The sequence below is a fragment of the Tiliqua scincoides genome, chromosome 6 (assembly GCF_035046505.1).
Source record: "Tiliqua scincoides isolate rTilSci1 chromosome 6, rTilSci1.hap2, whole genome shotgun sequence".
NCBI classification, from domain to species: domain Eukaryota; kingdom Metazoa; phylum Chordata; class Lepidosauria; order Squamata; family Scincidae; genus Tiliqua; species Tiliqua scincoides.
The window spans coordinates 88103628-88127211 of record NC_089826.1 but is presented as its reverse complement, the minus strand read 5'-3'; the positions used below and the strand labels follow the sequence as shown (position 1 = coordinate 88127211).

Genomic DNA, 23584 nt, shown 5'->3' with positions numbered 1-23584 from the left:
TATATATCTTGACATGGAAACCGCTTGACTTGAAAGGCTGAGCTGTGAAAAACTTGTGTGAGAGACTCAGATTCATTGGTGTTGTGTCTTAGCCTCGCCACCACCCAGACACTTAAGAGTGTGGGCTGAGACAGGAGGAGTGGGGAACTGGAGGGAGATGAAACCGGGACCCGGCCCCCTGCAGCCTGGCTGTCCGTCATGAAGAGGATTATTTCGGAGGCAGAGACGGCTTATCGAAGAGTATATATTTACCACACTTCAGTACCAGCACGTTGCTCTTCAGAGTGGTTCCTCAGTGACTGGAGGAAACCACATGCTGTTAAGACTAAACATTCTTTGAGTAAACCTCCATTAGGGCAAGCTGTGGAGAGGGCCGTTACTGAATTTTTCCAAATAAATAAACCAAACAAGTTACTTCAGGAAGAAAATCACAGCTCCATGATTTATGATAGTGAGCTGGTCTGTTGAGCATCGAGTGAACTCAGTGAATCAGCTGTCACAGGCCACCCATCGAGGTCTGTTCAGCCTCCGACGCCTTACCTCACTCTAAGTGGTACACAACCGCCGGCAGTTCAGGCCTGTCCTGGCACTACACATGTGGGCAGACTCTTCGCAAGTCCCACCAACTTGCAGCTTACCTCCGAGCTTCAAACCGGACTGATATTAATGAGAGAATATAGGGATCCTATTTACAGCTGTTGGCACTGGGCATGTACAGAGAAATTGAAAAAAAAAATCCACAATCAGTGCCTCCAAAATCAATGTTTGCTTTACTGAGGGCCTCCTTGGGTGTACATTGGAAACAATCTCATCTGTCTGACACAGCTAAGTCATCCCGAAGCTTGGTGTGCCAGCCAGTAGTAGCCTCTGGTCCAGAATCAACAGCCTGAATCCATCCAGCAGTACAAGGTCGCCTGTACAATCAGGGACAGAAAATGAAGTGTGTGACACGGCACTGGATGAAGGAAGCTTAGGGACTGTACGGGGGGGGGAGATGGGAAGACAGTATCATTTGGAACCTTTCCTCTTGAGCCCCGGATACGACGTACCCACTGGCACCACTGAGTGCAGGGATATTTTTAGAAGAACATAAGAACATAAGAACAGCCCCACTGGATCAGGCCATAGGCCCATCTAGTCCAGCTTCCTGTATCTCACAGCGGCCCACCAAATGCCCCAGGGAGCACACCAGATCACAAGAGACCTGCAAGGCTTCCTGGGAATTGTAGTTAAGAACATAAGAACAGCCCCACTGGATCAGGCCATAGGCCCATCTAGTCCAGCTTCCTGTATCTCACAGCGGCCCACCAAATGCCCCAGGGAGCACACCAGATAACAAGAGACCTGCATCCTGGTGCCCTCCCTTGCATCTGGCATTCTGACGTAGCCCATTTCTAAAATCAGGAGGTTGCAAGACTTTTTCCCCACTGTCAGACACAGGGCTGTTCAGTCCATCCAGCCCTCCTTTTGCAATTTCAAGCAAGGAAGCTTCACTAGGTGCAGTTACAATAGCGATTTGCAGTATTTTTCTTCTCATGGCACACTGACCTCCATGGTCATCTCCATGGTCTTTGCTTCTTGCGATGCCACTTCCAGAAGACTCTTCCAGGTTCTGTGTCTCTGTTTCTAGGACACCTCTGTAGTAACAAATTGTCTGTCCCTCTTCCTCTGCCGGCTCTGCTAGAACCTGGAAGAGTTGTGCAGTGATTTTCAACCACTGTGCTCCAAACTCCTGCGGCACACCTGCAGACCTTTCATGGCACACCAGTGTGCATCAGCACCCTGGTTATGAATCACTGCTCTAAGAGCCTGATTCTCCAAAGTAGGCTTTATGTCTCATCACACCAAAAAACTGCACATTTCTAGGTCAGCCGTTTTCAGCCTCTGTGCTGTGACACATTGGTGTGCCGCAAGTGGTCCACAGGTGTGCCCCAGGAATTTGGGAGGTCACTTATTAGTAGGGGTCAATGGGGGATGTGAGTCCCCCACTGGCAGCATGGTATGCCTTGTCAATTGTCAAAAACCTGATGGTGTGCCTTGACAATTTTAGTGCCTTGTCAGTGTGCCGTGAGATGAAAAAGGTTGAAAATTGCTACTCTAGGCTAGAGATGTGTGGTGCTTTGCCGGATTGGATGCGCTGCCTTAACGCGAAAACAGCATGTTTGAATATGGTTCTGCTTTACCAAAACGCTTTACTTACAATTGTGTGTGTTTCTGCTATAAACACATAGTTTTGTGGTGTCATCTAGGCATCTCTTCGGACAGTTGTGTCAGTCATTAGGGTAGATGCTGTTTCTGAAAGTCTGCTGTCTGATTAGAATTTATTTTAAACTATTTGGCACAAATTATTTTGATTAACTGTGACTTTGGTTCTGGTTCTGACTTTTTGCCACAGATTAAAAATCTATCAAGCTGTACGTATGGGGTGTTCAGGGAGGAGTAATACCTCTGGTGTAGGGGCATGTCGTGACCTTTTAGGGCAGCTTGTCCACCTTTGGTCCCCACCTGTCACTCAGCTCTCACCTGTAGCTCCCAGTAGCTGTAGCATGCGCAGTGGCCACACCTTGGGCAACAGCTTCGACAGGCTGGCCAAACCAGGTTGAGGGCAGCTGTCGAGTCATTGACCTTTGGCGAGATTGGGACTTGTCTATCCTGGGCATGTGAAAACAGACTCCGGCGGATTGAGCGGATGAGACCTACTAAAATAGGACCAATGGTCAGGAAGGCGGTTTCTGCAAGTGACATGGTATGCTAAGAGCACGGCCAGACATGAAAGATGTTCTAACTCTCCCAACACTCAATTTTAGTGGATGTCCCCTGGTTCTGGTATTATGTGAGAGTGTAAAGAGCATCTCCCTATCCACTCTGTCCATCCCCTGCATAATTTTGTATGTCTCAATCATGTCCCCCCTCAGGCGTCTCTTTTCTAGGCTGAAGAGGCCCAAACGCCGTAGCCTTTCCTCATAAGGGAGGTGCCCCAGCCCCGTAATCATCTTAGTCGCTCTCTTTTGCACCTTTTCCATTTCCACTATGTCTTTTTTGAGATGCGGCGACCAGAACTGGACACAATACTCCAGGTGTGGCCTTACCATCGATTTGTACAACGGCATTATAATATCAGCCGTTTTGTTCTCAATATCGTTTCTAATGATCCCCAGCATAGAATTGGCCTTCTTTACTGCTGCCACACATTGGGTCGACACTTTCATTGAGCTGTCCACCACCACCCCAAGATCTCTCTCCTGATCTGTCACAGACAGCTCAGAACCCAACCTCCACTGACTTGTGGCTACATCCAGTTATGGAAAAGGCTTCAGGAGTTAACCTCAAGGCAAAATCTGGAGCCAGAGTCCCTAAGGCAGTTCATGGCTGAACACAGTCACGTTCTGGCAACTCCCGCAACGCCGCTGGAACCAACCGTATTGGCCTCTGCCTTTCCATTGGACCATTTCAGCGATGTGGAGAGGGGGGATTTGCTGCATGGGAAACAGTCTATCCTCCATATCTACTCTACCCAGGCTTCGTGCTCTGGAGAGGACATTCTGTTCCAGAACCACCATTCAGAGCACGATACCATAGTCTTCCGAGACTGAAGGATGCCAAACTGAGCCGTATGATTTATGCTGATCTGTAGAAGCCCAACATCCACAACTGAACATAGTGAACATAAAAGACAGACTTGCAAGAATTCTTTGGAAGCAATCCATTCAACGATTATTCATATGCATTATTGGTTACGTTCCAGGAAAGCCGATAAAGGCAAAATAGAATCCATGGATGAATTCAGCTGCCATGCTCATAATGTATCTTGGATGCCAACCATTGTGTAGTCATGTAGCTCACTGCTTTCAGAAAGCTACTGAAATTGTGCGTGTTGGCACCAGCATGCCCCAGTATCAGACCAGGAGACTTCCCCCTATCCTTATTGGGGGCCCAAGCTCAGTAGGAGAGCTTTGCTGCAGGGAGATGGCATGGTTCTTCTTCACTTTTCCAAACCTAGCTGGTGTACGTTCTATCACATCATTTCTCAACTTTTCTCCCCTGCTGCACCACTTTGCGTGGTCCACCTATTGGAATTACCACCAGAAGTGACAGGTAATGATGTCATCACCAGCTGCTTCCGATTGGGGAGGCCAGATGCAATGTGACAAACACTGGTGAGAGGCTCAGGGCGGATGGGAGGGCTTTTTCAAGCACCAGAGAAATGCATGCTGGTGCTCTGCCCTCTGCGATAAGGCTCCTAACTGCTGCTTGTTGTGTTGTATTGCTGGTCTCACTGCCAGATTGGGGGGGGGGGGCTGGGGGTCCCGTGAGTGCCACTAGACACCACCTTGTGTACCACTGGTTGAGAAACACTTCACAAGAAAGAGGGTGCACACAGTTTCCAAAGTCTTCCTCGCAAACCTCAGTATTTCTGATCTTATGAGGCAGTCTAATAAGGTTTGGAGGAACTGCACAAAAGCTCATGGCCAGTAAGTAGGCTCATAGGGATAAAACAGTCTTTTCAAAAGAAAACAAAGCATCACCCCCAAAGTAGTGTAGCTGCAACGTAATTATATTGCACCCTTCCTCCAAGGAGTTTAAAATCACTTCGTGAATGAGGTTAGGATGTGAGAGTGTGACTGGTGCAAGGTCCATTCCAATAGCTTCCTGACCACTTGGGGTTCTGATCCCAGGGCTTCCTAGCCGGTCCTGTGCAACAAGCTCTTTGACAAGCCCCACAGTAAATATTTTGTAGATGCTGGTGACAGTCAAGTGTCCACATTTTGTACAGCAGGATTGATTACTAATTACGTGGTGAGGTCCAGGGCATCATTCCTGCTCGTGTAATTCCCAGCACTAACATTACTTTGGGAGCCTGCCCAGGCAGTGTGGCTCCTATCTCAAAGTATACTGTAGATGTTTGTCCTTCTACATCAGTGATTTTCAACCGGTGTGCCACAAAATGTCCACAATGTCGTATGCATCCACTTGTGTCCAGATATAAGGCATTATGACATTATGCAAAGAATAGCCTGAGGTCTAGGCACATGGATAACACTTTTTGTTTCATGAGATATTCTTCAAGCAAGCATGAAAGTAAATAATTCTCAAGTTCCTAAAAAGCAAACTGCTTATATTTTTACACTGACTTTTGGAAGGACCGTTTTATATTTCATTCTTTAACAGTGTCTAATCAATTACTCCTCTCAAATTAAAGGGGAAAAACACATTTCCATTTTTCTGCTGCCTAAGAACCTGCATTTTTCAACAAATGATGTAAGAACAGTATTTTAAAATTCTTTTAATTAACATTTCTTTGCCTGATTCTGGAAGCAGCTGTAATGAAGTCATTTATGACACATGCAGTTTAGGAGCCAAATGAAAGACTGTAAACCAAATTCCAACAGGATGTAATAATGGATAATCTTCATCAGAAGTAACATTTAAACAAGTGGCTTTAATTTGACTTTTCCCCTTTGTTAAACCAAGCAAACTGGAATACGTTTTTCTACCTATGTTTTCAAATCAGCCCATTTTTATGTAGAGTTTCAGCAGGCTTAACCACTGGGGTTAGAAGCAGATATAGTTCTGCATAGCCTGGTCTCTGCATCTACTTGACTTGCTGTGCCAGCACATAAGATATTAGGGTGGAGTGTATGAGACATCTTTAAAAATGCTTGTTAGCATTATATAATTTGAAACCAGGATAGAAGCCCAAATTTTCTAACCCTGTGATTTTTCAACTGGCGTGTTGCGAAAGGTCCACAGGTATGCCACAGGAATCTGGAGCACAACACTGAAAAAGCCGGTGGAAAAAGGAGGACAGACAATTTATTACTACAGACAGTTCTCTTACAAACAAAGCTGCAGAACCCAGAAGTGACATCACAAAAGACCAAGACCATTGAGGTCAGTGTGCCAGAGAAGAAAAATGTTGAAACTTGCAGCTCTAACCGTTTATTAAAAGTAGATCACACACTTAATGCAAGCACTTGCAGAGGTGTTCACATTAGGACAGCAAGGCTCAGGAATAAACTGGTGGAAATATGTATAAGGGACCAATCCTACCTACTTTCCAGCACCAATGTTGCTGTGCCAGTGGGAGGTACACTGCACCCTGAGGTGTGGGGCAGGCACAGAGGCCTTCTCAAGGTAAGGGGCCATTTGTTCCCTTACATTAGGACTGTGTTGTAGCTGCATCAACGCTGGAAAGTTGGATAAGATTGGACCCCAAGTTTGTCTCAAATAAGAGGCTTTGGACACAAAATACCTGCGACTGTGGGTGGTGATCAGCAAACTCTACATATTTTATCGCTGCTTTTCCATTTCTTACTTCAACACGTTCTTTGTGATAGTCTAGTGACCCACTCCTAATCAAGTTCTATGACAGCAGAATGGAGATTCCGCTGTAAATGATATGACACCGACATTGGCTGCCATTTTGTAACCACCACTACAAACAGCAGTGGTGTTGACAGCCAGATGCCACAGTGTGATACCAGTGAAAGTGAAGGTAAGCCAGTGTGGGGGAACGGATAGTACAGCGAGGCAGGGAGAAGGAGGAATGGGGAGTTTCTGGGCAGAGAGGGGGACAGTCAGCAGGCAGAATGGCGGTTGGAGGAGGTGGATACCAGTAGTGACAGGCGTGTGCCAGGATTCATCTCTTCTTCCCTCTCCATTACTCTCCTTGGTACTGTGCCAGCAAAATGGCTGGCACATATCTAAGGAGACCCATTCAGCTTCATTGCTACTAACACTGGTGGGCAAAGGACTATACAGAAATGTTTTGATGAAATGGAACTTGCTTCTAGTGTAATTTTCTGCCCCTAAATGCTACTAAGTCGCAAAATGGTCAAGAGGAATGTAAGAACAATTAACTTCAAATCTGAGAGAAAAGTGGGCTGCTCACTAGTCACTTCCTTGTCACATGGAGACTGCGGGCCAAACCTCGCTCACTGGCTAAGAATTGGGTTTGAAAAACAATTTTTTTTACCTTTACTAGAGCCAACTGTCAAACTGTTTAAAATTCCACTGAAGGAAAAAACGGAGAAGCTTTAAGTGTTTATCCTTTCATCATTCCTGCAGCACATTACTCAAGGAGGACAATGGAAAGAACGTCAAAAATGCTGGTTTTATAAGGAAGCCGGAAACTTGAAGAATGACAGATGAAGTAAACAAATGCAAAGCAAGAACATATTAAAATGTCAAGTTCTTTAAAGGCAGTTTGTAAGGCAGCAAAAACTATGGATGCCTGATGGGTTGCACACAGTTATTCGTTTTGAAATCATGTCATGAGTATAAAATGCTCTCTATAAAATAGGTATGATCGCATGGTGGGGAAAACTACTTCTGTTTTCAGAGCACCGTCTCAGCATGCACCCTTGGGCATGGTAGCTCCTTTTACAATAAGATCGTGGTACTATCCATGACAATATTGTTTTATGTCCTTCTCATCTGGAGATTTGACTGAACAGGGGTTGCAAATTTGCATCTGGAGGGTCCACAGAGGACCTCTGGACATGACCAGAAGGCAGTTCCAGTTGAGTCTTGAGGTCCTGTGAGGCCCAGCCACAGATTTCTGTATCCACAAGGTGTCTGGGAACAGATCTTCTGTGGATAACAAGGTCCAACTGTATAGCAATCACATGCAGATCAGACAGTAGTAAAGGCGGATAGTTTGCTCCTCGTACAAGGGATACGATTAGGGACTTTTTAGATTCTGCTCCATTTTGGATCAGTGAGGCTGTTGGGTGTGGCTACAAAATTCAGAACTTTTCTAAGGCACTTCATAATGCCTTAGAAATGAGAAGAGAATAATGAGAAGAGAACTAGAGTTGGATGTCATCAACATGCTGAACCCTCAACCCAAAACCATGAATGACTTTCCTCAGTGGTTGCACACAGATGATAAACAGCAAGAGCAATGAAACAGAGTCCTGTTTCCCAAAGCTCAAGTCACCCAATGAAGAGCAAACGGCTCCCAGCAACACCTACTGGAACCAATCTATCCGATAGAAATGGAAAAGCCAAGAAAACCTTGTAGGATTTCTACTGATATGTCCTTGGAGGGAGATTTTTGGTGAAGTTTGTGTGTAATTCTGGCCATTTCCACAGAAGGAGAGAGAGTTCTCCCTAGCAATTAAATTAGGTACACAGAGGTGTCAATAGGGTTTGCATCACCCAGTGCAAGAGCGCATTGTCACCCCTGTGATGGACCTCCTCCCTTACCGATTGAGTTGGCATCCTTCAGTCTCGGAAGACTACGGTGTCACGCTCTGAATGGTGGTTCTGGAACAGAGTGTCCTCTCCAGTACGCGAAGCCTGGGTAAAGTAGGTATGGAGAATAGGCTGTTACCCATGCAGCAAATCCCCCCCTCCACGTCACTGAAATGGTCCAGTGGAAAGGCAGAGGCCAATACGGTTGGTTCCAGCGGTGTCGCAGGAGTTGCCAGAACATGACTGTGTTCAGCCATGAACTGCCTCAGGGACTCCGGCTCCGGATTTTGCCTTGAGGTTGACTCCTGAAGCCTTTCCCATAACTGGATGTAGCCACAAGGCAGTGGAGGTTTGGGATCAGAGTTTTCCTTCTCTCAGATGAGCTGCCTTCCCAGGCTGACGAGCCCCATCTACCCGGTGGCTGTTTAGTCGCCTCTTACGACAAGTACAGCCAAACTGAGGGCCTACTCTTAGGGTTAGGTTACTTAGGTTACTCTTAGGTTACTCCCTTACCAGAGCATACAGAATGAATTACAATATCAACAACATCCCTGTTTTCAATGCCAACAAAGGTTCCATAGAAGTAAAGTAAATTACAATATCATAAGCACAGCCTAATGCAGTGGCATCACTAGGGTTGCTGTTAACCCCATTAACTTTCTTGACTTATTTTAATATACAACAGCACAAATCACCCAATAAATCAGCAGCTAACAAAAAACAAATGGCCAATTTGATGGCACTCACACAACTGAAGAAGAGTCCTAGTATTAGCTCTGATCCATGGAAAAGAGAGCTGACTCATACGAACACCTTATTGCAGTGGGTCAGGACCCACTAGGTATGACACAAACCAATTACAGGTGAGTTCCCATTCATTTCAATATTTTATTTTTCATATATTAGACTTGATGCTGCCATGGTATGTGATTGCATTTGGGGAAATGCAACACATCTGTACTTTAAACAGGCTACTGTGTATAAGGTTTTAACAATAATACTAAATAGGACTTATCCCTGGGTTAGATTGCAGCCTAGAATTGTTAAAAATTTTCCTGCTTGATTATGTCATTTCTGGTCATGACATCATTTCTGGTGGACCCTGACAGATTCTCATTCTAAAAAGTGGGTCCTGGAGCTAAAGGTTTGAGAACCATTGCCTTATTGGTTCCCTGCTGTGCCATAACACCTCATTGGCTCTCAGAACAATCAGTCTCATTGGTCAGTTTTGAGTTAAAGAAACCTTTTTGTTACATAAGGCAGTTGTGGTTTCCTTTTCTGGATATTTGGCCATAACATTTGTTAAACACAGATATTTCAACACATAAGAACAGCCCTGCTGGATCAGGCCAAAGGCCTATCTAGTCCAGCTTCCTGTATCTCACAGTAGCCCACTAAATGCTTCAGGAGGCACACAAGACAGCAAGACACAACCTACATCCTGGTGCCCTCCCCTGCATCTGGCATTCTGAGGTAGCCTACTCCTAAAACCAGGAGCTTGCACATACCTATCATGATTTGTAACCCATGATGGACTTTCCCTCCAGAAATTTGTCCAATCCCCTCTTAAAGGCATCTAGGAGAGATGTCATCACCTCTTCCTGTGGCAAGGAATTCCACTGACTAATTACACACTGGGTAAAGAGATATTTTCTTTTGCTGTCCTAACTCTCCCAACACTCAATTTTAGTGGATATTCCCTGGTTCTGGTGTTATGCGAGAGGGAAAAGAGCATCTCCCTATCCACCCTGTCCATCCCCTGCATAATTCTGTATGTCTCAACCATGTCCCCCTTCAAGCACCTCTTTTGTAGACTGAAGAGCCCTAAATACTACAGCCTTTCCTTGTAAGGAAGGTGTTTTGCCAAATTCTAAGTGCAAGCTTTACCTAGAGAACCTATGCCCACTTTAAGCTAATGAGCTCCCCGACAATAGCCCTAGCTCTGCACTGCAGCACTGCTAGACCCCACCACCAGGATAGCTCACCTGTTCAACCTGCAGAAGTCCTACTTCCTCCCCTCTCCTGCCAGCAGCTTCTCCAGCCACCATAGCAACACCTTGGTCCTCAGTAGGTCTGGGGAGTGGCAGCCACACACCAATCTCCAGCAGTCTCTGTTCCAGCAATCCTCAGAAGTCCATTTGCCCATCTGTCAGCCCATCAGCCAGTCCATTAGTTTCTCAGTCCATTAATCCCTCAGTTTAGTTCTCTCTCCTCCAACCGCCTTCCTTCTGCTCTCACAAGCTCTCCAAACTGCTTCCTTCTACACCCAGGAAACTCTCCCTTCTTCAGGTGCTACTTTTATCCCTTAATGACCTGGTTGCTCTAGTGGATGCAGCTGTGCAGCAGACCCACTGCTAGTTAGAGCCCTCCGGTTAACCCTATGCTTGCCTGCCAGAGCCACTGTTGACACCACACCCTATCTCAAGTGATCTTGCACATTTCTATTACGGAAGGAGTTCCAGCCCAGAAATCATTTTGTTTGCTTTCTTCTACACTTTTTCCTTTTTGAGATGTGGCCACCAGAACTGGATGCAGTACTCCAGGTGTGGCTTTACCATCAACTTGTACAATAGCATTAAAATATTAGCCACCCCATTCTCAGTACCTTTTCTAATAAGAAGCCCTTCATAGTTTGGGGTCAGGTTATCTGAAGGACCGCCTTCTCCCATAGATTCCAACCTGCCCTCTTAAGTCATCTGTGGGGGCTTTCCTGCAAGTGCAGCGTTTCTCCCAAGTTAGGGATGGCGGTATGGGGACTAGCTTTCTCAGCAGTGCTGCCACAGTTATGGAACTCCCTACCAGGGGGTCTTCCCCCTCCCTCATGGCTTAAAACACTGTTTCGTTTTGCATTTGGGAGGTCTGCCTCCTGTGCTTCTGCAGCAGTTCCTTGAGTATTTTTGCCCTTCTCCAATTGGTGTTTCCCCCCACTGCATTTCTAATTTATTTTCTATTGTTATATTGTATTTTCTATTTTTATTTTATTGTATATTATATTTTTTTATTCTATAAATTGTAAGTGGCCTTGGGCATCTGCTTTCAGCAGTAGAAAGGTGAGAAAGAATTTTTTGAAATAAACAAATAATCTCAAGCATAGAACTGGCCTTCTTCACTGCCGCTGCACATTGGTTGACACTGTCATTGAGCTGTCCACCACCACCCCAACATCTCTCTCCTGATCTGTCACAGACAGCTCAGAACCCATCAGCCTATATCTAAAGTTTTGATTTTTTGCCCAAATGTGCATGACTTTACACTTACTGACATTGAAGCGCATCTGCCATTTTGCTGCCCATTCTGCCAGTCTGGAGAGATCCTTCTGGAGCTCCTCACAATCACTTCTGGTCTTCACCACTCGGAAAAGTTTGGTGTCGTCTGCAGACTTAGCCACTTCACTGCTCAACCCTGTCTCCAGGTCATTTATGAAGAGGTTGAAAACCACCCGTCCCAGGACAGATCCTTGGGGCACACCACTTTGTATGTCTCAATCATGTCCCCCCTTAGGCATCTCTTTTCTAGACTGAAGAGACCAAACGCTGTAGCCTTTCCTCATAAGGAAGGTGCCCCAGCCCAGTAATCATCTTAGTCGCTCTCTTTTGCACCTTTTCCATTTCCACTATGTCTTTTTTGAGATGCGGCGACCAGAACTGGACGCAATACTCCAGGTGTGGCCTTACCATAGATTTGTACAACGGCATTATAATACTAGCTGTTTTGTTCTCAATACCCTTCCTAATGATCCCAAGCATAGAATTGGCCTTCTTCACTGCGCCGCACACTGGATCGACACTTTCATCGACCTGTCCACCACCACCCCAAGATCTCTCTCCTGATCTGTCACAGACAGCTCAGAACCCATCAGCCTATATGTGAAGTTTTCATTCTTTGCCCCAACGTGCAGGACTTTACAGTTAATGACATTGAAATGGTTTACATTGAAACACTGTTTATTTCAATGCATTCAGCATTAAATTATGCATCGAATGATATACATGATGGTATTATTCAAAAATACCAAGATTTTATCATTTTGGCCAGTAGTTGTACCACCTTCCCCACCCACGCACCCCCGTCACCCACTGCGATCTGCACCCTCAATGTAGCACCACTGTATGTACCCGACTGAGGAATTTTGACTTAACAGAGAAGCAACGTCCATGGACTCTTGATCCCAAGCTACTAACACAGGTCTGTGCACCATAACAGTGGCTGCCACACCAGGAACCTGGGCCTTGTGCTGGTGGAATGCAAGTTTCATCAGGCTAAGGCCCAGACAGGATTGGGCCATAAGAGTTATTATGATTATATGGAACTTCCAGGTTTAGAGGCAGTATGAAACTGTTACTGGGGAGCACTCACAGGAGCAAGCTTTTGGCTTCATGCCCTGGTTATGGTCCTCCTAAAAGCATCTGACTGGCCACTTGTGGGAAACAGGATGCTGAATTGGATGGACAATTGATCATATCCAGCAGCCCTTTTTATATACCATCAGCCGGTATGAAGCAAAGCATTTGGCTTCTGCATGCTGCAAAGCCATTTTTGTAGATTCACACCTGTGTCCAGTTAGGTTTGATTCCAATAAAGCTGATTAACAAAAATCAGTCACAGCTCCTGTTGAATCACAAGAACTCTTGATTTGCTTATGAAAAAGCAAGTGACTTGACTTGGCAGATGTTTATGTACCTGACGTTACATAAATCACATGGATAAGATACTGATCAAGAAGTTAAACAACAATATTGGCTATAGCCTTTCTTTCTTTTGCAACTTGATTCAAAACCCACCAGTAAATCCACTCAGAGAAAGTACTTATAGCACAGAAGGGCTGTCCTTCACAGAAACAGCACTGTTCATCTCTGCTCTTTTTTCCCTTTGCAAATCTCAGGCAGCTTTCTTGGTGGTAGAGGAAGTGGGTGTGGATGTTATGGCCATCCTTTCGGTGGCAGAACGGCCCCTTAAGGGCTGATGTTAGAGCACACACTGGAGAGCCTCTTAAATTACACTTGATTTGTGGGATGTTTTGTACTGCCAAAAAAGCATGGAGTGAATCAGTGAAACAGGATGGCTATTTTGGTATAACTGGAATGGCATTCTTTATGGGCAACACACTTAACTCCAAGATGTCCTAGATTTCTTCTGTGATACTTCTGTCTAGTGTTTTTTCTTGGTGTTGTTCTTAACTTACCTTTCTTTTTCCACTTGGCAAACTGTTATTTACTCCCTTGTTCACCACTGCTTGGGGTCCTTCTCTTGGTTTATCCTCTCTGGCTGCGATTATATAGTTATTTCACTTCAGTTGTGATTTTTATGCCTTTGAATTACAGCTTTGCTTTCATTCTCAAGGTCTGTGTTTTTATCATATCTCAGCTTTCGTTTTCTTGTCTGTACACAATCTAACCCAGTCTTTTACAAACTGAACTTTCTGCATATTTTTTCCAGTTCTGGTTTCCATTCCTTTTTACAAACTGATACATGACTGCCTCTCTCTCTTTCCCATAAGTATCGGTAGCTTGAACAGTTCTCCCCCTGCCCCATTCTTTATCTTCTTCCCCTTTACAGACCCCTTTATAGACCAAACCGGTAAGATACATTCTGAAATGTTGTTGGTTCTTGAAAGAGAGAACCTCTATGATTGTAAAAATCCCCTTGAGGGATTTAGAGACGCCTGCCTATGTAAAGCGCCTTGAATAAAGTCAGGGGGGTAATCCGATGACCAGAAAGGCGGTATATAAATATCTAGTTATTATTATTATTATTATTATAGATGCCATTGCCAACTCCTGAACAGTTTCAAGCAGCACCTATTTTGATATGCAGACATCACAAAAATCTAGGTTATTTTGCTGATTTTGTGGCCTTAGAATTATTAATACCCTGTTTTGCAAATTTCACAGGCCTACAAAACTGAGGGTCAGAAAAGTTTTTTCCAAACTTTATGGTGGTTGATATGAATTTGGGGTACCGATTCCAAAAATGGCATCCGTTTTGCCCTATTACATCTAGTTTGGGAGATATAGTATAGCCTCATTAGTGAATGGTTCAAGCAGCTTCCCCATAGGGAAGCCATGGTGTAGGCTTCCTCATGAGGAAGCTGCTTGAACCATTCACTAAAGAGACTATGCTGTCTCCAAAACTAGACGTGATAGGGCAAAATGGATGCCCTTTTTGGAATCAGCACCCCAAATATACCCAGGAATTGGTGTAACGTTTAAGGAAGCAAAATGTGTGTTGGCCTGTGTTAATACGGTGCTTTGCACACACAAAAAGATGTCCAATGCAGCTTACAATAAAGCACAATTATTGGAATGTAATGTGCTATTGTAATGTAATTTGCTTTTCATGTCCACCAAAATCTCATCTTCCTTTTCTGCCTGTTTCTCTATGTCCTTTTCCATACTGGGTTCACATTTTTCCTCTAGCCTGTACCTGGTTTCTTACTCTTATGAGATTCATTTAACGCCAGTGGTCCCCAAATTTACCTGGGTCACAACACCCCTGCAGTGTCTTCTTCCCAGCTCAGCTGTGTGCTGCTACCTTGGATCTCATGAAATCTTGTGAGATACATCAGGATGGCAGTGCCCAAACCTTGTGAGATTTGGGTGCTGCCTTCTTGGATCTCACAAAATCCTCGATGATGGTGCCCAAATCTCACAAGATTTCATGAGATCCAAGATGGTGGTGACTGGAGGAACAGGAAGGAGGAGCAACCAGGGACAATCTGCGGCGCCCCTGTGAGTGTGTGCAACTTTGAGAACCTCTGATTTTGAGACTTTTCTTTGATCTTCAAGTGCTTACATCCATCTGCCACATGCTCTCTTTCCCTTTGTGCTTTGCTGCGGTTGGGGCAAGGAGCTGTTGGTTACAGTACTCCATGAGAGCACTGGCAGGTTGGCCCCTGTGAGCCGGAAATCCCTATGTACCATCTCTCAACTGTAGGGTATCTCATGTTCTGTTTGGGCATATCAGGAACTTGTGAATGAGGGAGAAAAAGAACATATTTTTAAAAAAATTCAGCAAAGAAGAAAGAGCTGCCTGGAGTTCAGCTGGAACTCTGCTTCCTGCCAACTAGGCAGGTCTGGTTTGAGGAATGGAGGGAGAGTTTCTCTCCAAAGATAATCCTGTATTTCTGAAGAATCCTGCCCCTTGGCTATGAGGGAAACAACAATCAAAAAGGTTCATTAATGCCCAGTCTACTAGGATAAACTGCATAGTTCTGAAGAAACCTATGAAGAAGCATAAGTAAACAAAGAAATGGCTGAACTGATAGTGAGCAAATGAGTATTCGAGTAAAAAATAAACTTCTAATATACGAGAATATGCACGATTATGCATATTATAATCATTTATAATATGCATAATATTATAATTATGCACGATTAGAATATACACTTCTAATATACGAGAATATGCATACGTAATATGCATACAAAATTGGTTTCGTCGGTCACATAAACCAAACTATTTATTGTTTCAAACTGGATTTATTGATAAAATGCAAGTACATTTTGTATGAAAATTAAAGGCTTTAAGAGAGATAACTGAATGCCAAAAAGGCTATTTATAATCATATTAGCATGAACTCAGCAATGACTTCTCATACCTAACAGACATGTGAAAAAGCGATGGATACCTCAAAGACTGTTTCAAGTAATTATCTGACTTGATTCTGTAAACTAGCGGACCAATTCCTTGACTTTTACTAACACAAGTGTTATGAGGACTTAAGAGACCTTTAAATAAGCATTTGCTTTTGTCAAATTAATGTTGGAGATTCTAATTACTTTTGGAATCCCCGCCCGTTCACTTAACATGCTTCTGAATGACAGCAGCTGGGACCCAAGAACCATACAACCCATTCTGAGTGCCCGTGAGACTCGGGTTTCTCAAAGAGTAGTACCTTGCATGCCCACAGCAAACTGCTTTTGAAACTGAGAAAGGTGTCATTTAAAGAAGAAAGTAAAGATTTAGTGCACCCTAAATCGGTTCTTTGGATCCGCGCTAATATTTCTGAAAACCTGAGCAGACTTCTGAGATTGCCTCCTACAATTCAGTTGACCTTAAGGTCTAATGTGTTTTCAAAACATTTTTTTCCAGTAGTAAAAATGAATTTTTCCACCATTTGCTGAATGCCAAATGGATTTGGCATGAAAAGTAAGTCTCCAGAATATATCACAGAGAATGGGGATTAAGTGTGTTGAGGACCTTACATGAACAAGCATGTGAGTTTCATCTGAAGAAATTTGATCTTTATGTTGCTAGACTGGATTGTAAATAACTTTATTCTTTACCCATATTTTAAACTATGAGCCAAACTAGACATGAACGTATCACTGTCTGACTAGATGCATATTCTTATTGCACAGCAGAACTGTGCAAAGGCCATTCTGGACTGAAATCAGGGTGAGGAAATAAGGGGTGTTTAATCCTTTACCCTCTCCTGTCTTTTTCATTAAAATTACCACTTGAAGCTGGTATAGGCCCCTGAAGGTACCATTACACAAAATGGTATCTTTGGAGCCCATAGTAGCTGGGGGGATTTCACATGGGGAAATAGTGCATTATAAGAGGGTAACCACATCTCACTGTGCACTGGTCCCTGGAACTGGCTCCCCTGCCATTTTATAGCAAAAATAAACCCCTAAATAAATAATGACACACTGGTCCTTAAAAATACTTGGTCTGATGGGGGCAGGCTGCCATTGTAAACCTCATTATTTTTGAATCCTTCATTATCTTGGATAACTCCATTTCACATGGCCATTAGTTTTATAGCTGACAACGAAGTGATTCTGAAAACCAATCAAAACAAATGAGAGGTTCAACTAATCAATCCCGAATTCATGTCCCAAATCCCAGTGTCGTAAGGAAGTCACCTGCACTGTTCAGAGTGGTAGCTTCATAAATAATGCCACTTTAGAGAGGCTCTCTTTTTTGTTCGGCATCTGTAGTCAAAGGTCCTTCGTGTAACAAAGAGCTCAGTTGTTTCTGAGCACAGGACAGGAAGAGTTCCAAACTGGACAGGCTGCGTTGACGGACAACTTGATCCAGCTGTCAGTGCAGAAAAAAGGAAACAGTATATAGAAAAGTTAGCTGTCTTAAGAGAAAAGCCTGCAGCCAGTCAATAAGTGAACACTATATCAATACACATTGTAAGCAAATATGAAGGAACACATTATACACAGTGGACGGTACTACATACAGCTTCTTTCTTTTCAACTTTAAATATGAAAGGTTAAAGCAAACCACTGCAGCTGATTACGTGGAACTATCCTTACAATTCAATCCTATTGTGTTTTGCTGGTAGCAACTGCTTTGGGGCAGTTGTAAAACATGCTCTGGCAGCATGCAGAGTAACGCTGCAAGAACCCTGACAAGAAGGCCAGAGCCATCCTCTGCACATCAGCACGTTAACAGCAACTCGTGGGCAGCCCAATCCTGAGCTCACATGGCAGACAGCTTCAGCGGTACCGAAAACGGTGCACACCAGGGGCTACCACAGGCAGCACCTCGGGAGAAGAGGACTTTCGTCTCCTTCTCCCGGGTAAGGGAAGTAGCCCAGCAATGGGACTACACGATTCAGGTAAAGGCATTCGTGTAGGGCGCCAAGCCCCACACAAACGGACAGGATCTGGTGGAGCTCAGCTCCACTGGACCCGCCTCCCTCCCTCCCTCCCCCCAGCTCCCGCCTCCCCGTCAAACCTCCTCCCTGCCCTCCGCCCACCTCCTCCCTCCCCAGAACACCTCCTCCCCGCCTCCCCCATGCCCCCGCTTTCCTTACCATGGCTCGGAGGTCCATATGACTGCCGAGCGGCAGAGGTCAGGCGCCCGCCCAGTGCCGGGCTAGCACAGGCGCTGGCCCAGCGTTATGCCTCGCAAACGTGCCTTACTGCACGTTTGCAACAGTGCGCAACAGCAGTAAGCCAGTGCATCAGGTCCAGGATTGGGCTCTGTGGCAGGGGAGGTGAGATGGGGTGGGGGGCAGAATGGGAACAGGCGGTACAGGGCAAAGCCAGGCCGGGTGGATTTGGTCTGGGAAGGGGAGGGTTTGGGCAGCAGTGGTGTTTTTGAATCCTAGCCCCCTTCCTGGATCCAAAGGAGACTTCTGCAACTGTTCCCCTCTTGCAGAATGCAGTGGAAGCCATTTTGCCTTAGCTGCATCAGTGGGGGGGGGGAGGAATCGGACTGGGCTATTACTCACCATAACCAAGGCTGCAATCCTTACAAATTCACCTGCAAAGAGGTTGTGTTTAACTCAGTGCAAGCTACTTCCAAGGATTCATGCATAAGGTTGGGTTGTCAGGCACACAGAATCTATCAATCATTTCCAACTATTTCTGCACACTAATTGGGTAGAGAATGTTATGCGTTCATAGTAGGATTTTTCCACATCAATGATTTAAACATGGCACATTTCTTACTAGAGCAAGGAAAACACACACACACACACACACACACACACACACACACACACAATTTTAAATAAGAATGCATTTTCATGATATTTTAGAATATGCTTTGTTCCATAATTCTTTGAATTGAAGATGTATGAAGCTGCCTTATACCCTGTTGGTCCCAATGGTCCATCTCTGCTCTCCAAGATTTCAGACAAAAGTTCTTCCTATTCCTACCTAGAGCTGGCAGATTCATTAACCTGGAACTTTCTGCATGAACAAACGTGCGCTCTACCACTGAGCGTCAGTCCTCAGTTTGGGGAGAACTGCCTGGATACCTTTTGTATATCAAGGAGAATAGGTAGAAAATAACAGGAGAGGAAACTGAACGCTTTCCACATGCGCTGTCTCCGACGCATCCTCAACATCACCTGGCAGGACAAAGTTCCAAACAACACAGTCTTGGAACGAGCTGGAATCCCCAGCATGTATGCACTGCTGAAACAGAGACGCCTGCGTTGGCTTGGTCATGTTGTGAGAATGGATGATGGCCGGATCCCAAAGGATCTCCTCTATGGAGAACTCGTGCAAGGAAAGCGCCCTACAGGTAGACCACAGCTGCGATACAAGGACATCTGCAAGAGGGATCTGAAGGCCTTGGGAGTGGACCTCAACAGGTGGGAAACCCTGGCCTCTGAGCGGCCCGCTTGGAGGCAGGCCGTGCAGCATGGCCTTTCCCAGTTTGAAGAGACACTTGGCCAACAGACTGAGGCAAAGAGGCAAAGAAGGAAGGCCCACAGCCATGGAGACAGACCAGGGACAGACTGCACTTGCTTCCAGTGTGGAAGGGATTGTCACTCCCAAATTGGCCTTTTCAGCCACACTAGACGCTGCTCCAGAACCACCATTCAGAGTGCGATACCATAGTCTTTCGAGACTGAAGGTTGCCAACATGAGGTAGAAAATCGAGTCATAACATTTGAGAAATCTAACAGAAATCCCTTAACATTCCTTTAGCTTAGCTGACTTGCATGTTAGATTTGGACTTCAAGCTTTCTTTCTTTTTTCCCTCCTCAAAAGCCACAAAACATTTCAACATTTAGTTCCCCTTTTAAATGAAGTATTGAGAATGAATGCACTTCAGTTAAAAAGTTTCAAATACAGTCAAAAAGGATTTCTGCCATGTAGAAATGGACAGAAAAGCCAAGATAGTTTTGGCCACCACACTGAACAAAATATAATCGAGAATCTGATACTTCTCAGATGATGCCAGTGTGTCTGAGAACCCCTGCAATATGGCAAGGCAATTCTTAACAGCCCTTTTTCAGACAACCCTTCAGTGTTCTGGTTTATTTCATGGAGTGATCTTAATAAACGAACACTGGTAAACTTAGGCCAGAAAGGGACATGGGTGTAAATATACTGGCTTGGATTCAAAAAACCTTGAGCAGAAGGAGAAGATACAACAGTTCTGTTCTGTGAACTTTGCACAAGCATGAGCAGAAGGCCTTCGCTGTGCCAATAATGTAAGTAGGGGTTACGTTACAGTCCAAGGAAATGGTGAATGAGGAGGATGATAGAGGCTGCAGCGTGGGCCATAAAACAAGTTTGGAACAGGGTTTGTACTATGTCTGTCCCAAGAGCTGGTGCAGTGGAAGAACTTCCTTCGATTTGGGTTGCTTTTTCCTCAGACAATGCTTACATGCTTAGGTCAGCAACAGCCCTTCTAGGAAGATGGGGAAAAAAAAATAAGATAGTTAAAATCTGGGATTTTGATGCTGGAAGTCAAAAGGGATAATTGAAATTCAGACTGCCAACAGATATTGTAGAAACTGAATAACTTGGAAGCTGTCAGTTGTAGAGATCTGACTATCCAAAGCAGTGAAGGGTGGTAAGATTCCTGTTTTGGAACGTCCAAAAACTGGGGGGAAGAAACCTTTAATTTTATTTTAGGTGGAGGCTGTGAAAAGGGCTGAATACTCGCCAACTGAACTCTGTCTCTTGGCTGGACTTTTAAAGGCTCTAGCAAGGGAGAGTCATAAGAGGACAAAACAGATCAATCTATTTAGAAAACAAGTTGTGGTAAACCAAAGTAATTTTTATGGGCCTATAAACAGGAGGGATGATACAGGAACCCATGGTTTTATTTCCTGATAGGCTCCCTTTCCCTATGATGTGAACATTCATCAGCTGAGAATGTTGCAGACACAGAACAACTGCAGAAAGGAACATGTGGTTTTCATTCTCACCAAGTACTATCCCCTCCTTCCTGCACCTTTCCATATCTCTACCTTTTATGTACAGGGATCTGTAGACACTTCCTGGTGCTGCCAACCTTGGAAGTGGGTAAGAAGCTGCCTCCCTAATCCTCCCCTTTCTGGCCTGATAAAATATTTGGCTTGGACACCAGGAGTTGCTGTGCCTTTCTGAATGCTGTGAGGTTTCCTACATGGTGCCTGCAATTGCTTGCTGTAATGACTGCCATTACTATTCCCAACTCTAAACAGCAAAAGGACAAAGATGCTCCGTATCAGTGGATTCCAATATTTTTTAGTGCGTCAAGATCCATTTTGAAGAGTAACTACTTTTAAGAACATTCTTGCTCCCTGCCTCTTTAACTCATTGCTCAAGACCACCACATGTGACATAAAGAAAAGGCTCTTCACATATTACATAGTGGTAGTTAGTACAGATTTCAGAAATTCAAATGGTTGGCAACCTTCAGTCTCAAAAGACTATGGTGTAAGCCTACAGCACCTGGTATTCCGAGGCGGTCTCCCATCCAAGTACTTATGGCACAATCCGATGACTGCCTCTGCTGGCAGGATGAGAGGATGCACTATTACAGCACGTTTGCAACGAACATTGTGGCAGCATGAAATCTTGAAGCCTGCCAGCGGCTGTTGAAGGCCTGCGCCTGCTGGAGAACGTTTCTGTGGGCCAGCGGAGAAGGGTGGAACAGAGGTGGGGAGAGGTGGTAATGGGGTGGAGGCACTGTAATCACAGGAGGCACTGAGAAGCAAATACACTATCATTAAGACATCTTCTCAGAATGGACTTACTACTGTGCACTGCCAGAAAAGATGCTGTGATCCTGCCGTATGCACAGTTAGCATCTGCCAATTTGCGCATCTTGGAGGTTGTGTATCCTAGAATGGAAACAAATGAAGTGGCTCCTGGACCATCACACCTATCTCTGTGGTTACCATGGTGCTCTGGTTCTGGTGTTCAACCTAGCACTGAAGATCCAGATTCAAACCCCCACTTAGCTACGAAGCGTCCAGGGTGACTTTGGGTCAGTCACTCTCTCTCTCCTCTTGTTGTGAGGACAAAACCAGGGAAAGCACCATGATGCACACTGCCCTGAGCTCCTTGGAGGGAAGCTGGCTTAAAGATGTGAAAAATAAATACCCTACAATTTATTTCTGTGCCTGTGCACTGCAAGAGAAGATCAGTAGTGTGGGTTAGCTGTCTTTCAGAGAAGGTTGTCCACTATGACTGATTTTCTCAATCAACTATCCTTAATGAGCTTCCAAGAAACTCCCAGAACACAGACTCTCCAGAGCACAGATCTGAACACCAGAAAGGCCTCTTGCTCAACAGCCTGCCCAAGGGCAGATCCTCTACCCACAAGCCCTTCCGCAGATCAACCTATGAACTGTAGAGAAAAGAAGATCTGTAACAGAAAACAGATACAGTGCATAGCAGGTGCCATCAAAGTCAGTTGAATCAACTACAGGGGACAACTTAAATTGTCACTGTCTTCAGACTGCTACTCATGGAATTTTGTGCCTGGATAGATCAGACATAAATTGGCTGCAAAAGGTAAGCACTTACTGTAGCAAAATGTAAATGATTTTTAGGATTGGCTTTTAAGTTAAATCAAAAGAACCTCACTGGAGGATGGGTCTGTGACTGCAGCTTTTCTTCCAAACTTCCTGGGTTGGAAGTGGCTTTTCTCATTCAACACCATGTGAACCTCCCAACTCAGCAGATGAACAGAAGTGTCCCTGTTCTCCTAAGTCAGACACCAGAGGGCATGTGCAGTATCCTGCCCGTGACAGCCATGGATGCTCCGAGACGCCAGAGGGTGACTGCGGAACGGAAAAGGTGGCCTCTGAATTCATTAGGAGCACAACTTCACTCAAGCAATATTACAAAAAGAAACATCCCAAAGACAAATGTTGCAGAACAATTTTCCCATTTATCCTTATTTTTCTTTTCATAAACCTGGAAAACAAAATGCAAAACTGGTTGAAGGGCTACGGAGAAGCAATCAGCAAACCACTCTCACACTGCAGTTGTGGTACAATTCGCATTGCGTGTTTAATGAAAGCAAGATGGGTCTAAACAGCATCCCTGTGCTTGCGAAAAACCTGCTTTTCTGAAATTGATTTTTGGACAAGATAGGACTCCGATCTGGAAGCTGTGTTACTCTATGCACATTTGTGGCACGCACATGATCAAACAGTAGCGTAGGAATTGTTTGCAAGGCGAGCCTATCCTGCCAACTAGGAAGACAGGGAAGTTACTGTTCTTTTAAATGGACTTGTTGAGGCTGGCAATCCAAACAGCCTCTGGAGGGGGAAGACAACCTGGCGATGGACACAACAGCTCCTGCCTCCTCTTCCACTTTCAAAAGCCCACTTGGCCCCAAGAGGTGAGAAGAACTGTTTTATTCAACCGCAGCCCATCAGCTTGAACAATGTTAATTTTAACATCATGAATGCTGGCCATGAAAGCCTTGCTATTTACATCAGAAGACTTTCTGTTAGCTTTTTCACAATCGCCTCCTCTAGCATCCTTCAGCAGTATGAGTCTAGGTTCTCACTGTTTGCTTCCTGGTTCCTATTCCAAAGTGAAATAAAGAAAACGCTGCCTTTTGCAAAGTTTTTACAAAGAGGTGAGTCATAATCACAACAGGAAAGGGGGAATTGGAGAACTGTGGATAAGTGAATCAGTGGATATGGAAACCGGGGGGGCCTGTATATTTATAA

The 23584-nt window shown here is 44.7% G+C and overlaps 1 protein-coding gene across 4 annotated transcripts in view; it reads right to left on the bottom strand.

Annotated features, from left to right (window-relative positions):
* Nucleotides 1-15677: 15677 nt before the first annotated feature.
* The window catches only part of CCDC91 (coiled-coil domain containing 91), a 117925-nt gene continuing 110018 nt past the window's right edge, over nucleotides 15678-23584 (bottom strand). For 3 of the 4 annotated variants that reach the window (XM_066631803.1, XM_066631802.1, XM_066631805.1), the window contains exon 13: nucleotides 15678-17244. In XM_066631803.1, the coding sequence (XP_066487900.1) occupies nucleotides 17110-17244 (135 nt within the window). In that variant the 3' untranslated portion in view covers nucleotides 15678-17109. Of the gene's footprint in view, nucleotides 17245-18394; nucleotides 18427-23584 lie in introns of all 4 variants that reach the window. The other variant, XM_066631804.1, reaches the window with a different exon arrangement.